The 15,300-nt window shown below is 38.8% G+C and overlaps 1 protein-coding gene across 4 annotated transcripts in view; it reads left to right on the forward strand.

The window, feature by feature from the left end:
• Positions 1–12,259, forward strand: part of LOC131137224 (voltage-dependent calcium channel subunit alpha-2/delta-3-like) — a 98,757-nt gene extending 86,498 nt beyond the window's left edge. For 2 of the 4 annotated variants that reach the window (XM_058084910.1, XM_058084911.1), the window contains 8 exons: positions 1,157–1,227; positions 2,055–2,130; positions 2,215–2,267; positions 2,658–2,713; positions 5,311–5,425; positions 9,045–9,162; positions 10,149–10,226; positions 10,348–12,258. In XM_058084910.1, the coding sequence (XP_057940893.1) occupies positions 1,157–1,227; positions 2,055–2,130; positions 2,215–2,267; positions 2,658–2,713; positions 5,311–5,425; positions 9,045–9,162; positions 10,149–10,226; positions 10,348–10,440 (660 nt within the window). In that variant the 3' untranslated portion in view covers positions 10,441–12,258. Of the gene's footprint in view, positions 1–1,156; positions 1,228–2,054; positions 2,131–2,214; positions 2,268–2,354; positions 2,607–2,657; positions 2,714–5,310; positions 5,426–9,044; positions 9,163–10,148; positions 10,227–10,347 lie in introns of those variants that run through there. The other 2 variants (XM_058084912.1, XM_058084914.1) reach the window with 2 other exon arrangements.
• Positions 12,260–15,300: the final 3,041 nt, after the last annotated feature.

The following is a 15,300-nucleotide window of genomic DNA, read 5'->3' on the forward strand; positions in this document are numbered from 1 at the left end:
TCTTTTCATTTCTTACACCTTTCACGGCCCACCTTCGCTGTGATTGGTCACACACCCAAACTGGGAACAACACTTTCTAATTTAGTAAGTTCAAAATACTGATACTATGTGGGACTGCATAACGGCAAGATTTAATGCTAATGAATGCTAATGTGCATATTTGTCTGATGAAAAAGTCTAGGCTGTAACTGTATTGTTGTTACTGCCATAGTTGTACACAATAAATCATAAATACGATAAATTAGATCGCTATCATGTAACTATGTTTTACCGATGTGTCGATAAGTAGCTAGTACACTGCTAATTTTAGCTAATGCTAACATTGCTAGCGCTGTAATGACATGATCCGTAACGTTGCTGTCCTTGGCTATGCTTGCCATTAATTAGCTAGCCATTAACAAAAATTTTAGATCGCAGTTCCAAGCAAAAAATTAGCCCATTAAAACTCGTTATTTGGGATACTCATATGCAAAGGTACTATGTGTAAATGTATATAAAAAAAATACCGGCAGTGTTTCAGTAGTTTTGCATTTCCCTATGGCAAAAATTTACTAATCAAAATACCGCTTTATCTGTGTTGATTACGTGCTTTTAATTTGATGTCGTTACTGCCATAGTTGTACACAATACCTCATAAATACGATAAATTAGATCGCTATCATGTAACTATGTTTTACTGATGTGTCGATAAGTAGCGAGTACACTGCTAATTTTAGCTAATGCTAACGTTGCTAGCGCTGTAATGACATGATTCGTAACGTTGCTGTCCTTGGCTATGCTTGCCATTAACTAGCTAGCCGTTAACAAAATTTTAGATCACAGTTCGAAGCAAAAAAATTGCCAATTAAAACTCGTTATTTGGAACACTCATATGCAAAGGTACTATGTGTAAATGTACATTAAAAAAATACCTTCGCACTTCCCTATGGCAAAAATTTACTAATCAAAATACCGCTTTATCTCTGTTAATTGTGCGTCAAAAAAATTAGCGTAATTAAAACTTTGACAGCCCTAATATATATATATATATACTGTACATGCTTCAAGTCAAATATCTGAAAGGGTAGGCGACCGCCACAGAGCTACCAATACTGCCCCCAAGTGGATAACTCAATACAGATATGGAATATTAATTACATTTTCCTTTTGTCTTAAGACAGGGAATTTTTTCGGAGAAGCAGAGGGAGCCGTCATGAGTAAACTCCTGCAGATGGGATCTTTTAAGAGGTAAATTGTTGGTACTTTTAAATGATCTCACATATAACATTCTCAGTCATAATATACTGTAAGTAAAACACAAAGAAAATCAGAAACGTTACTTGTATGATCTGTTTGTGAAATCTTCATGCACGGTTTTATTATTTGGGTCCACGTAGACAATTACAACCACATTTTTAAAACTTTATTCAGCATCCCGCTCTATTAAATCCATGGATGACAAATTGGGTTCATCCCAATTATGATAGGGATAAAGTTCAAGAGTCCTGGTGGATTCAAAGATTTCAAAGGCTCTTTAAGGTTGGATGATGATTTATTTGAAATTGAGCATGACGTAATGCGTGAATAATTCAGCTTGCGTCCGTCAAAGAATTATCCTGATGACTAACAGAGCTTATAGTGTTGATCTTAACTAATCAAACCAATACACTCTGCGTTGAAACATTCCGGCTATCTGCGCAGAATCGACGTGAACAGTTTTGATCCTGATTAATCCCGAGTGTGAGGTCAACACGAGCTGCCAGAGAAATTTGTCAGGATCAGCTAAGGTTGTTTTTGTCAACCCACTTTTGATGATTAAATGTTTCCATGCAAAATGACAGATAGGATATATGAATCATGAACATATATTTGCACATTAGACGGGTTTGTTGCTTATACAATAACGGGACTTGGATGAGTGCTAATTGGTTCCTGGTGGTGTTTCAGCTGTGTCACCAGGACTGTATGATGAAGATAATTCTAGATTAAAAAAAACATTGTTTAAACTAATAATAGTAAAAAAAATGCTTTTTTTGAGGCTATCGGAGGAATCAAATTCTGTTATCTGTTATCAGGGTGACACTGTACGACTACCAGGCTCTTTGCTGGGTCTATTCGGAAAGTAGCGCCAGTGGATCCACACTCTTGGATGTGAGTATTTCTTGGAACGAAGGTTACACAATCCTGCATTGTGTTGTTTGCGGTAACATTTTTGTTCATTTCCTGTCTCCTCAGCCTTACTTTGCCTTCCTCTCAGCTGCAAAGTGGATCCTAACCGAGCTTGTGATGTAAGAATCGGGTGGATGTGGGAGCATAGTGGTCTGGTTGTAATAGCAGGACTCATAATTCTGTTTTTTTTTTGTTTTTTTTTGAAGACTCCAATCGGCTTTGTGTGTTGTTGTGTGCCATCTGTATATTTGTTTGCCGGCGTCCACTCACGCATGTTGACGTGATGTGGTAATGGCTGCCTGATGTTTCATTCAGTCGGTGGAGGCCGACGATGCCACACTGTGGCTGGAGAATGTTCCTGGGTGGTCTGTTGTCACCGCAGATTCGACTTCATGTTCATTAAAATATTCTTTTTTTTGGGGGGGGGTGTTCCACTGCTTAGACAGTTCCGATTATTCTAACATTGAATGACCTTGTAATGTTATGTCAATGTTGTCTTTGTATAATAGATTCTTCGTGGAGTTCAACCTTTATAGCTGGTGGCAATCTGACGTCACTGCAAAAGGTAAGAACACACACACACACACACGCACACACACACACGCGTACAACTGATGCCGGCGTATCTACATTCATGTATTAATTTTATTTGGTATATTGTTAAGAAAAAAATCGCCATTCTTCATTAATTAAGCATTACAGGCACTTTATTCTTTGCATTTATTTCCATTATTTAATTATTTAAATTATTATAATTATTTTTTATTATTTAGTTTAATTATTGTTTAATTTCCCAGGAATTATATTCTATTGTCTAAATCAGGGGTCTGAAACACGCGGCCCGCAGGCCAAATGTGGCCCGCAGGACACTAGTTTGAGGCCCCCGCCTTGATATGAAAGTTTAATGTTAGTGCGGCCCGCGGCAAGTTTGATATGGATGCTGTATGGTATCATGTACCCAGAAAAAATGATTACGTTTGATTAATGTTCATGTTCAAGGTTAAATAACTGTTAATAGTTATCCTCCCTATCCGTGTGGAAGTGGTAAGTTTTTGGCTATTTAAGTTGAAAGGAAATAACTTGAAGGCTACCGTTTAGGTCGCTAGCTCTCTAGTTTGCGAGTTAGCATGTGTCTCAAGACCCTGCAGTTGCAATATGTTGTAAATAAAAAAAAGTATAAATGTGACTATAGTCGTGTTTTGTCATGTCTACAGGGCTCTAATAATTGAGACACATGCTAACTCGCAAAGTAGAGAGCTAGCGACCTAAACGGTAGCCTTCAAGTTATTTCCTTTCAACTTAAATAGCCAAAAACTTACCACTTCCACACGGATAGGGAGGATAACTATTAACAGTTATTTAACCTTTAACATGAACATTAATCAAACGTAATAATTTTTTCTGGGTACATGATACCATACAGCATCCATATCAAACTTGCGCGGGCCGCACTAACATTAAACTTTCATATCAAGGCGGGGGACTCAAACTAGTGTCCATGTTTGAGACCCCTGATCTAAGGGTTAAGGGAAAGTGGATTATGTCTGTACTTTGAATGGAATTGTTTAATTACTGCATGTGCGTACACAGACTTCCATGCATTAACGAATGGGATTAGTTGAGCTTGGTGGGCGGGGCAGACTGGCTTACAGGCGGCTGAATTGGCACATGTCATCTGGGTGTCACAGGTCCGTGTTTGCATTGTGAAAAGATAGAGAGCGCCTGCTAAGACCTGAGGCTAGCCAACTGTGAAATTGCCCAACGGCTTGGAGAGCTTCCCTTCATTCATGATAAGAGGATGTTGAGGAAAGCATTGACTTTGACACTAAATATTAGTTTTGGCTTGAATTAATACTGCAATATGAAAGTGGGAGCAGCTTAAATTTCAGACAGGCGTTCGGTATTCGGTGTTCCAAACCTTGAATTAATATCATTAAATGTGTGCCTGGAAGAAAATGAAGCCAGTAAAGAAAAAACAGAAATAAAGTGGATATGAATTACCGTTACGATCCATGCAAATATACATCAGTTATTCTCGTTTGGGACAAACAAATAAAAACAATGCATGCTGACAGATGGACGCCATTGCTGAGGTCACCTGAGGTAATTTCATCCTCTTCCAGCTTTTATTTGTTGCTTTTTGGACGCGTGCCTCTTTTATTCTCTTTTTCTGCGGTCAAAGTTTGACTTATGAAGTCAAAGTTTGACTTATGAAGTCAAACATGAGTTATTTTTTCAATGACAATGTTCATGGATCAGTTTACATTTTGCTTTGTGAATAGGTGGAAAAACGGTTCTTATGGCTTTATTTGAAAGGAAAATGATCATGTTAACCCTTAAATGCACGAGTGAGTGGACCCTACACTCTTCCACAAGTGGGTCAAAAATGACCCATACAAGAATCAATGCGTTTTTATGCCAATTTTGCATAAATTTTGGTTAGGAATAATCACTTGTATGATATTTAGTATTATATTTAGGAGTTGATAAGTTGATAAGAATCAAAGGTTCCTATTGGATTCCATAGAAAATGCATGCAGGTCATTTTTGACCCACTTATGGAAGGTTGGGGTAGTAACACAAAATCAAAAATTTATTAAAATGTATAAAAGGTAAGTTAAAAATGTGAATGGCATGATATCAAAAACATGTTTTTTGAGGAATACCTGGAATATGAAATGAAAAAAAAAATTAATTCCAAAGATATTTCAAGAAAACAACCTGACCGCGTCATTTTTTACCCACTTATGGAAGGTTGGGTTAGTAACACAAAAACAAAAAATATATTTAAATTAATCAAATTTTCATTACAAAGATATTTCAAGAAAACAACCTGACCGGGTCATTTTTGACCCACTTATGCATTAAAGGGGTTAAAGACTTGCTAGGAAAAAATGTTAGCGCTTATGAAAAGAAGCCATTTAAGCCTCTGGGTGGCAGTAGAGGCCAACTTAATGTACCTAGGCTTGGGTTTACCTTATAAACCTACTCAGCAAATTCTGTTTTCTCTCAAGTGTGTATATTTACAAGGATGCGGTGTTTCTGTTTACTTACATTCTATTTGTACAACTATTTTGGCAATTCAGTTTCCAGGAACCCTCAACTAACCCATTTTTTTCCATCCCCATCGTTTTCCTTTCTTTCATCTTTTTCCCGGATCAGCTCAGCGATTGGGTCGAAGCATGCAGGTACCATGTGACACAGAGTACCCGGCCTTTGTCTCCGAGAGAACCATCAAGGAAAACACAGGAAACATCGACTGCGGCGGTTGCATCAAGTATGAGTTACACACACAGACATTCATGTTATAGTATTTCTACATACTTGAATACTACATGGATATCATTTAAAACATCATTTCTGTATAATCCATAAAGGTCATTTGTCTGGTAACACATGCTAACACAGTTGGCTATGTGAGATATTTTGAGATGAGGGAGAGAGGTTGGTTTTTAAAAAAAGGCTTCCTTTTAAAAATGAGAAAATGAGTGTGGTCCCCATTAACAATTTGCGTTTTTCTGTCAGGCAATTGTGGGGTGTTCTCCGGAACCCTCTGATGAGGCCTTCATTGCTCCCAGCTGTGGAACTGCCAGGGAGAAATGTGTGTGGAGCAGCCCTCGTGAATTTGTTTACACAATCCCGCTGTGGGGATGCATACATAAAACGTACTCTCATGCCGTCAGAGATGTATTCATTCAAAAACATAGTTTGGTTATTGCGTTGGTATTTATTAATCGTGGATGGTAAGTGTTGATTATCGTATCGTAGGGAACAAACCAACAAGAAGGTTCCATAGGTTTGGGTTTTTGGTTTTCAACCAAGTTTTTTGTACACTGTCTTGGTTACTACAATATATAACAAACTAGTCAAATTAATATTGTCATATATGCAGCTAAATCAGTGCGGACAACTCTGAGGCGTGATAGGAAGTATTAATGCAGACTTGCCAACATGGAGGAATTTGTCCTCAGCATGCAATTTGGTATACAAACCAGGAACGAGTACTCCAGATCCACTGAAGAAAAAAGACAGAAGCAGAACTGGAGATAACAGAGATGAGAAATGGGAGTGACCGGGATGGATAGGATCAGGAACGAGTACTCCAGATCCATTGAGGAAAAAACCAGAAGCAGAACTGGAGATAGCAGAGATGAGAATTGGGAGTGACCGGGATGAATAGGATCAGGAACGAATACTCCAGATCCACTGAGGAAAAAAAACAGAAGCAGAACTGGAGATAACAGAGATGAGAATTGGGAGTGACCGGGATGGATAGGATCAGGAACGAGTACTCCAGATCCACTGAGAAAAAAAAACAGAAGGAGAACTGGAGATAGCAGAGATGAGAATTGGGAGTGACCGGGATGGATAGGATCAGGAACGAGTACATCATAGGAACATTTAATGTTAGAGGCCTTGGAGATAAAGTCCGAGAGACCAGACTGAGATGGTTGGGACATGTCCAGAGTAGAGATACTGAATATATTGGTAGAAGGATGTTGCGTTTAGAGCTGCCAGGTAGGAGGCGTAGTGGAAGACCAACATGGCGTTCAAGCACACTACGTATTTCTGAGTGTTCCGTGTGCAAAATAACATACCATAAGTCCACAAAACAATATCGAATTCAAGACGTTGAGATATTCAGGGTTCTGTTTTTTGTCACATTATTTAGTTCTGACTCCTAATGCAGTACCAAAGTTCATTTCATGACCACAAACAGATTTTTTGGGGTATTATTGCAGAAGAAAGTTGTTATTATTTTATGGTAATGTTTCAAGTGTTTGAACAACCACCCAAATATTCGCACCCAAAAAAAAAACCTCACTGAATTAATATGTGCTGAACCACATACAGTTGTAATGATCATATTTCTCAACGATGATGACAGATGAAAACCACACATGCATTTATGGATTAGTTATGCCATGATGGAAAAAAAAAAGGAAAATATGAGCATGCATCCATTAAGCCATGTGAGCAAAGACGGTGAAAAACAAAGCATGCAAACTTCGACTTTTTCCTGCAGAACCGTTCAATGGATGCAGTACAAGAAGATTTTTGTGTGTGCGACTGTGTGTGTGTGTGTGTGGTGTATCTTCAAGGCCGATGTGTGTGCTGTCTGAGTATGTTTTCCTCCAAGATCAGCATATTGCTAAACATCAGCCTTCTTCTATTCACCATGAGTGGAACAGGCTTGGCTTCCATGTTGGCTTGGTTTGTCATGGTGGGATGACTCTATTAAAGCGTGGTGGGCTGGTGCAAAGCCGCAACTGAAGGTTGTTGGTGGTTGGATTGAATTGGCCGTTCCATAAATTTTTGTGTTACTACCCCAACGTTCCATAAGTGGGTCAAAAATGATCCGGTCAGGTTGTTTTCTTGAAATATCTTTGGAATTAATTTTTTTAATCATTTCATATTCCAGGTATTCCTCAAAAAAACATGTTTTAAACTTACTTTTTATACATTTTAAGAAATTTTTGTTTTTATGATACGACCCCAACCTTCCATAAGTGGGTCAAAAATGACCCGGTCAGGTTGTTTTCTTGAAATATCTTCATAATGAAAATTTTTATAATTTCATATTCCAGGTATTCCTCAAAAAACATGTTTTTGATATCATGCCATTCACATTTTTAACTTACCTTTTATACATTTTAAGAAATCTTTGTTTTTGTGTTACTACCCCAACCTTCCATAAGTGGGTCAAAAATGACCTGGTCAGGTTGTTTTCTTGAAACATCTTTGTAATGAAAATTTGTTATCATTTCATATTCCAGGTATTCCTAAAAAAAACACGTTTTTGATATCATGCCATTCACATTTTTAACTTACCTTTTATACATTTTAAGAATTTTTTGTTTTTGTGTTACTACCCCAACCTTTAAGGGTTAACCCTTAAATGCACGAGTGAGTGGACCCTACACTCTTCCATAAGTGGGTCAAAAATAACCCATACTAGAATCAATGCGTTTTTATGCAATTTTTACCATTTTGGTTAGGAATAATCACTTGTACGATATTTAGTATTATATTTAGGAGTTGATAAGTTGATAAGAATCAAAGGTTCCTATTGGATTCCATAGAAAATGCATGCAGGTCATTTTTGACCCACTTATGGAAGGTTGGGGTAGTAACACAAAAACAAAAATTTCTTAAAATGTATAAAAGGTAAGTTAAAAATGTAATGGCATGATATCAAAAACGTGTTTTTTGAGGAATACCTGGAATATGAAATTATCAAAATTTTCATTATGAAGATATTTCAAGAAAACAACCTGACCGGATCATTTTTGACCCACTTATGGAATCTTGGGGTAGTAACACAAAAACAAAAAATTCTTAAAATGTATAAAAGGTAAGTTAAAAATGTGAATGGCATGATATCAAAAACGTGTTTTTTGAGGAATACCTGGAATATGAAATATGAATATGAAAAAAAAGTCATTACAAAGATATTTCAAGAAAACAACCTGACCAGTTGGATTAAATTGTCCGTTCCATAAATTAGGAGAATATTCCCGTAGAAATGAGGCTGTGGCGGTTTTACCAGTTTTTACCGATTGGCTAAGATGCTGAGGCAGCGAGCCAATCGGTGAAAGTTTGCCACGAGGCTACGAACAATCATGGTTCCCATTTATCTCTCCTTAGCCAACACTTCATTGAAGTTCACCTTGGATTGAATACACGAGAAAGCGAATAGAAGACGGAGAAATATTCTGCCGCCATCTGTCTATGTGTGTTGATTGACAGCTGGCCTTGAGTGCTTTGACATTCATCCAGTGAAGTCTCTAGCGGGCTCGAGAATATTTCAAAACACAAATCAATGGAAATATATTTCATCGTTGTGCACAAATCACAACATGGACTTCACAATGATTTTCTGATATGATTGGCAGGTCCTTTGTGATCCAGCAGATTCCCAGCAGCAATCTGTTCATGGTGGTGGTGGACAATAAGTGTGACTGCAGTATGTTCGAGCCAATCACGATGGATCCTGTTGAAATTATGTATATCCTTTACTGACAAAGACCTGGATCGGGGTCACATGCATGACATATGAGATGCATACCGTATCGTGTTCATATTAACAACATAACTGTGTATTGGCATAACTAATATCGACCAAATATATTATAGTTATGAACACGCCGTGTCATGGTAAGCGTACACCCTTAAATGGAATTTATTGCAACATGGAAAGGAGTTCTTATTACATACACACATTAATTTACATGCATTTATGACCATTCATGACCTCCATAAATTCAGATTAAACACCACAAATATTTCCTGTTCCCTCTCCATCATGTGTTAAAGGTGAGTTTTGTTTTTTTTATTTTAGTTTTATTATACACAGGCATATTTATATTTGTATGATGTTAGTATGAGCAGGGAATTGGGTAATTCCTTTGCTCTGGAATACATCAGTATCTTCATGTTGGTAATGGTAATGGTTTTATTTCATTTGAACATGCATCAGATTACAATTGTCAAAAAGGAGTAGGAAGAAGCAAAGCTTATTAAATCCTACCCCTCCATCTGGTACTTTTACAATCAGTAACTGTTACATTTGTTCACTTCCTGCTTTCCATAATACAGTTTAAGGTTTTTTTGTTTTTTTTTTTTTAATTTTGAATTTTTTGTCCCGTACCGAAGTACGAGGTGATATGACCATACAATGACATTATGTTACATTTGTTCACTTCCTGCTTTCCATAATACAGTTTTTTTTTGTTTTTGTTTTTTAATTTTGAATTTTTGTATTTTTTGTCCCGTACCGAAGTACGAGGTGATATGACCATACAATGACATTATGTCACATTTGTTCACTTCCTGCTTTCTTAATATAGTTTATGGGTTTTTTTGTTTTTAATTTAATTTAATTTTATTATTTTATTAAATTAAAATAAATTGCAGTATTTAAATTTTATTTTATTTTATTTTATTATTTCCGAATAGGCCGTTGTCTTTTTATCTCCTTAACGTCACCTTTACATAACGAGTCTCTGAAGTGTGAGAGGCTGAAGATGCAAAAGGATCGGAGGCGCCCAGATACCTGTCACCCGTTTCACCCTGAGGTATTTCCATGCTCATAAAATAGTCTGCATGTTGTAATCTCGGCTGAGCCAGCATGTGGGTTGTATTAAAATGTTCCATATCTGTTCTACATCATCACGTTTGGCCCACTTCTTTCCGCAGGAGAACTCAATGGAGTGTGGAAGAGCTCCTACTCTCACACCGTCTTTTTCCGCAACACTGATCTGCATCCTCCTGGCGCTGTTTCCCAGGTGACCAGAGGTGGCAGCGTCCATCCGTCCTTACAGAACTTTCCCTCGGATCAGTTTGGCATCGAAACATATCCCAACAAAGTCACAGAACAGAAACAAACACAAGAACACCAAACACTCTTTTAGTGTTCTCATTTCATCTCACCACCTCTGAAGGTCCGTGCCCTGAGATACCTCCTGACAACACATTTTCATGAAAGGACTGAGAGCTCCTACGTAGTGTGATCAGTCAGGTGCTACAGCAATTTTACAGAGCTTCTTCTTTGGTTCTTCAGCTTTATCAGAATTTAGCTTCATGACAAAGTGCTTTGTCCAGTCCTTAAAGGTCGTAGCTCAGGGCTTGGATCAATAGTTTATGGGCTCTGTTTTCGTAGACGAGGCGCGGCACACCTGCCCTGCGCCACACCTGCCCTGCGCCACACCTATGCCATGTCAATGGGGTGTGGCCAGTGCACTTTGAAATTTTCGCGAGCAACGCAGTCCGGCACAACGCGGCGCACCCGCGCCTCCGTCACTCCAACTGGTGGCAAAGAGGGAGGAGAGAAGACGTGAGTGTAATCGCCACGTAGACCACCTTGTGGGACACATCAACTGGTCCTGACATTTACATTAAACACAGCAGCAGGCTAATCCAAGCATTGTGAGCATCAGATTTTAGCTTCATGACAAAGTGCTTTGTCCAGTCCTTAAAGGTCGTAGCTCAGGGCTTGGATCAATAGTTAATGGGCTCTGTTTTCGTAGACCATGCCACGCCAACGGGGTGTAACCAGTGCACTTTGAAATTTTTGTGAGCAACGCAGTCCGGCACAACGCGGCGCACCCGCGCCTCCGTCACTCCAACTGGTGGCAAAGTGGCAAAGATGGAGGAGAGAAGGCGTGAGTGTAATTGCCACGTAGACCACCTTGTGGGACACATCATCTGACATTCCTGACATTTACATTAAACACAGCAGCAGGCTAATCAGATTTTAGCTTCATGACAAAGTGCTTTGTCCAGTCCTTAAAGGTCGTAGCTCAGGGCTTGGATCAATAGTTAATGGGCTCCGTTTTCGTAGACCAGGCACGGGGCACCCGCGCCTCCGCCACTCTCAATGGTGCAAGTGGCAAAGAGGGAAGAGAGAAGGCGTGAGTAGCCAAATGTAATCGAGTGTCATCGCCACGTAGACCACCTTGTGGGACACATCAACTGGTCCTGACATTTACATTAAACACAGCAGCAGGCTAATCCAAGCATCGTGCTTTCCATCCCGCTGCATTGCTGCTCCGTCATCACCAAATAGGAGAACTTTTCACGGTACGTATATTCTCGGTATCTCCTCCTCATGTACTCCATCTTTTCAGAATAAAATTCAAACATAAAAATATGTGCCACGTTGCACTGCGCCACGAAAATAGAGCCCTAAATGCGAGCTTTAAAGCCTCGCAACATCGATAAGGAGTAAGAATGGTGCACTTTCTTATGGTCCACATAACGTTTTGTGGACATGTATTTGATTAAAAAATGAAGATATAAATTGGATTTGTGGTAAAAGTAAGTCTAATCATTTTTTTATTATAAATATAAGTTGTAGTATCCGTACTGTACATATGAATAAAGATATAGTTACATTTTTAATTTGTCAGTGGCGCCAATAAACTGTGACCACAAGATTTTCTGCCCTCGGATGTGATTTGTTGTACTTATTGATCTTGTTTGTGTATTTTTTTTGTTAAATAAAATCATATTTTAAAAGTGATTAACGGCTTTAATGCTAAGTTCATCTTGCTAAATTACCGTTTTGACGTTCTGTGGTAGATTTTCAGCCTGAACATGTGTGTGTGTGCGTCAGCGTCAGTCCTTGGTGGACACCTACGACCAAGATCCGTATCATAAAAGCCATTAAACTAAAACCCGATCCAAAAGCAACACACATCTGCATTTGTTCGGGAAATTGACACAAAAAAAAATCCTTTGTTATTGTTATTATTCTTTCCAGGCCATGTGTTGCACTTGCATGCAAAAATTATTATTTTTTTTTTTGTGGAATTGTGTTTGTGAAAACAAAGCGGAACAGTAAATAAAAAGCCGCAGAAGTTCTATGAGGGTCTGTCACAGGCAGCTCGGCTGCGGTTGTCAACATGAAGGCCCTCTGTGATCACACGCTTCTTCTGCTTCCTTTCGGCACCTCGGAGCCGCTCGTCTCTGCGGGCCACCCTCCTTCAACAAAGTCAAGCTCACCGTTCTTGCGGTTCAATCTCTCTTGTACCGTTTCAACAATTTTGTCCCTTGAGCGGAGCTGCGACTGTAATCACTCCCCCGTTTCATCTTGTTCTTCCTCTTTCAGTGTTCCTAAGACTCCCTGACTCGCTGCTGGGTCATTTATCACTCTGTAATGGGCTCAGAGCTGTTTGGGGTCAACACACATTGAATCCGGTCTGTGATTCCTTCCTGGTTGCCAGATGACTTAAAGGAAAGAGTGTTGCAACACAACGTCAAAGCGAAGTTGTCCCTGGGAATCGAATGAGTGCTAAATGCTCAGCGTTGTCTCCCAGACTGAATGAACGTTAAACAGAAGAAATGATGTAGCTTCTACTCCATGGGTGGGCAAACTATAACCCGGGGGCTAAGTCCGGCCCACCGAGTGTTTGAATCTGGTCCGATAGTTGCTACCAAAGTATTTCATTTAAACTTTTAACATGCAACATGACTTAAAAGTAGTCAACTTCCTGCTTTCCATAATACAGTTTAAGTTTTTTTTTTCAATTTTGAATTTTTGTATTTTTTTGTCCCGCACCAAAGTACGAGGTGATATGACCATACAATGACATTATGTTACATTTGTTCACTTCCTGCTTTCCATAATACAGTTTAAGTTTGTATTTTGTTTTTTTTTTTATTTTGAATTTTTGTATTTTTTGTCCTGTACCAAAGTAGGAGTTGATATAACCATACAATGACATTATGTGTACCATAATAACTGTCCATATAGTGATATATATAGCACATCATGACTATATCACACATCCTTTATTCGTGTGCATTCTAGATGTCTTAGTCAGTAAAATAAAACCGTAAAATTAATTTTTGTTATATGATGATGTTTAAAGTGCTCCTGAAAAAATGGACACAGGCACATATAGCAGATTGTATGACACTTTTACAGATAAAATAAGACAAATAATTCCAGTTCAGCTTCTAATACTGCAAATAAATCCATGGATAGGTTGAACAAAACAAAACAAGCTATTAAATAAAACGTACATATGTTAACATATTGTCTGCATATTTACAGTATCTTCACAGAACTTTCTGAACTCGTAAATCCCGTGACCAAAAGAGCCACACCCAAAATGTCCATCAAAGCGAGAAAAATATGGTTGACTGTATCTTCTGGTCTGGCAACTGCATTCCTTCTAAATGATCTGATGTACACTGTTGTTTGTGGCGAGAAGGAGGCCCTGGGAGTGGAGTCACCCATCCCCACCAGACAATACCCTGCAGCGCTCGCTCGGGAAGTTTAAAACCCAAAAACCGTTCATCACCGCTGACGCAACGGCGAACTGTTTACTTTGTTATCTCGATTAAATGAGACGAATGACGAGGAATCGCTTTCCCACGCATTTCAATGGACTGTCACATGTCACATATATGTTATACGAGGCGTTTTTTTTTTTTTGGTGTTGCCTCCAATGGAGTGGATAACAGCGGTGGTTTGCAGCAAAGGCCGCAGATATGTTTAAATGGAAATGATTGTGAGTAGCTGAACCACACCAGGACCACACACAGACTTGGCGGCCACAACACTACAGCGCAGGAAAGCTGGATGATTGTCGAGATTCCGCTTTGTGACTTCTCGTATCTTCACGTATCGTGAAGAGTTTGTCAAGTTCTTAGCATGTATTTGTTTTTCCGACAATACTCTGGATTGTGCATTACACAGTGTGATTGTCATGCAATGCACCCTTTGCTGACGTGGGAGATTTGGCTTTTATCCCTCGGCCTCTAAGCGTCTTTGACAGCCTCTTTCTTCTCTGTCCTCCTTTTACTTCATCTTTTTTGACTCTTGCAACATCCATCACGCTCGCTGGCTGGAGTTTTTTTGATAATGAGCAGACATGCACTGATACAGACGTACGCTCGCACGTGCACATACGCACACACACCGTGAGGGGGGAAAAAAATAGCAAAGACAAATCTTGTAAGTGTCGCAGGTGACAGAAGATGGACTCCTGCTGCGGGTTTGGAGATAGCACCTGGAAACGGTCATTCAGACACACACACACCGGACTTAAGGACTAATTAGAATCATGTGCAATAATAGCGGTGTTTAGGTTAGCGGGGAACTGTCAAATTCTTAGTAATACAAATTCACCAATTTAGTTCACATTTGTACTTTACATACTTTGCATTCCCTTCGGTGTTTTTACAAACAAAAGGAGACTTTTCGACATTTATGAATTCCGCAGATTGTTTATAGTTGCAGATGAGTTGTGTAAAGCCTGGAATAGACGCAGATTTAAAAAATTTAAAAAAAGTTTTCTGTGCTGGTTATTGTGTGTAGCTGCTCTATAGGAGTCCACAACTCAACACAAAGGGTGGAAAAAATTAGCATAATAGGTGCACTTTAAGGGTGAACATATTTGTAGCCCATATCGTATATCACACATCGTTTATTCATGTGCATTCCAGGTGTTTTATTCGTTTTATTTATAAAATAAAACTGTAAAATTAACTTTTGTGCCCCTGAAAAAATGGACACAGGCACTTATAGCAGATTGTATGACACTTTTACAGATAAAATAAGACAAATAATTCCAGTAACTAAGTTTTGCATAGTTTGTTTGTAGTTGCAGTGTGAGTTGCGTAAAAAGCCTGGAATAGGCT

The sequence above is a fragment of the Doryrhamphus excisus genome, chromosome 10, assembly GCF_030265055.1.
Source record: "Doryrhamphus excisus isolate RoL2022-K1 chromosome 10, RoL_Dexc_1.0, whole genome shotgun sequence".
NCBI classification, from domain to species: domain Eukaryota; kingdom Metazoa; phylum Chordata; class Actinopteri; order Syngnathiformes; family Syngnathidae; genus Doryrhamphus; species Doryrhamphus excisus.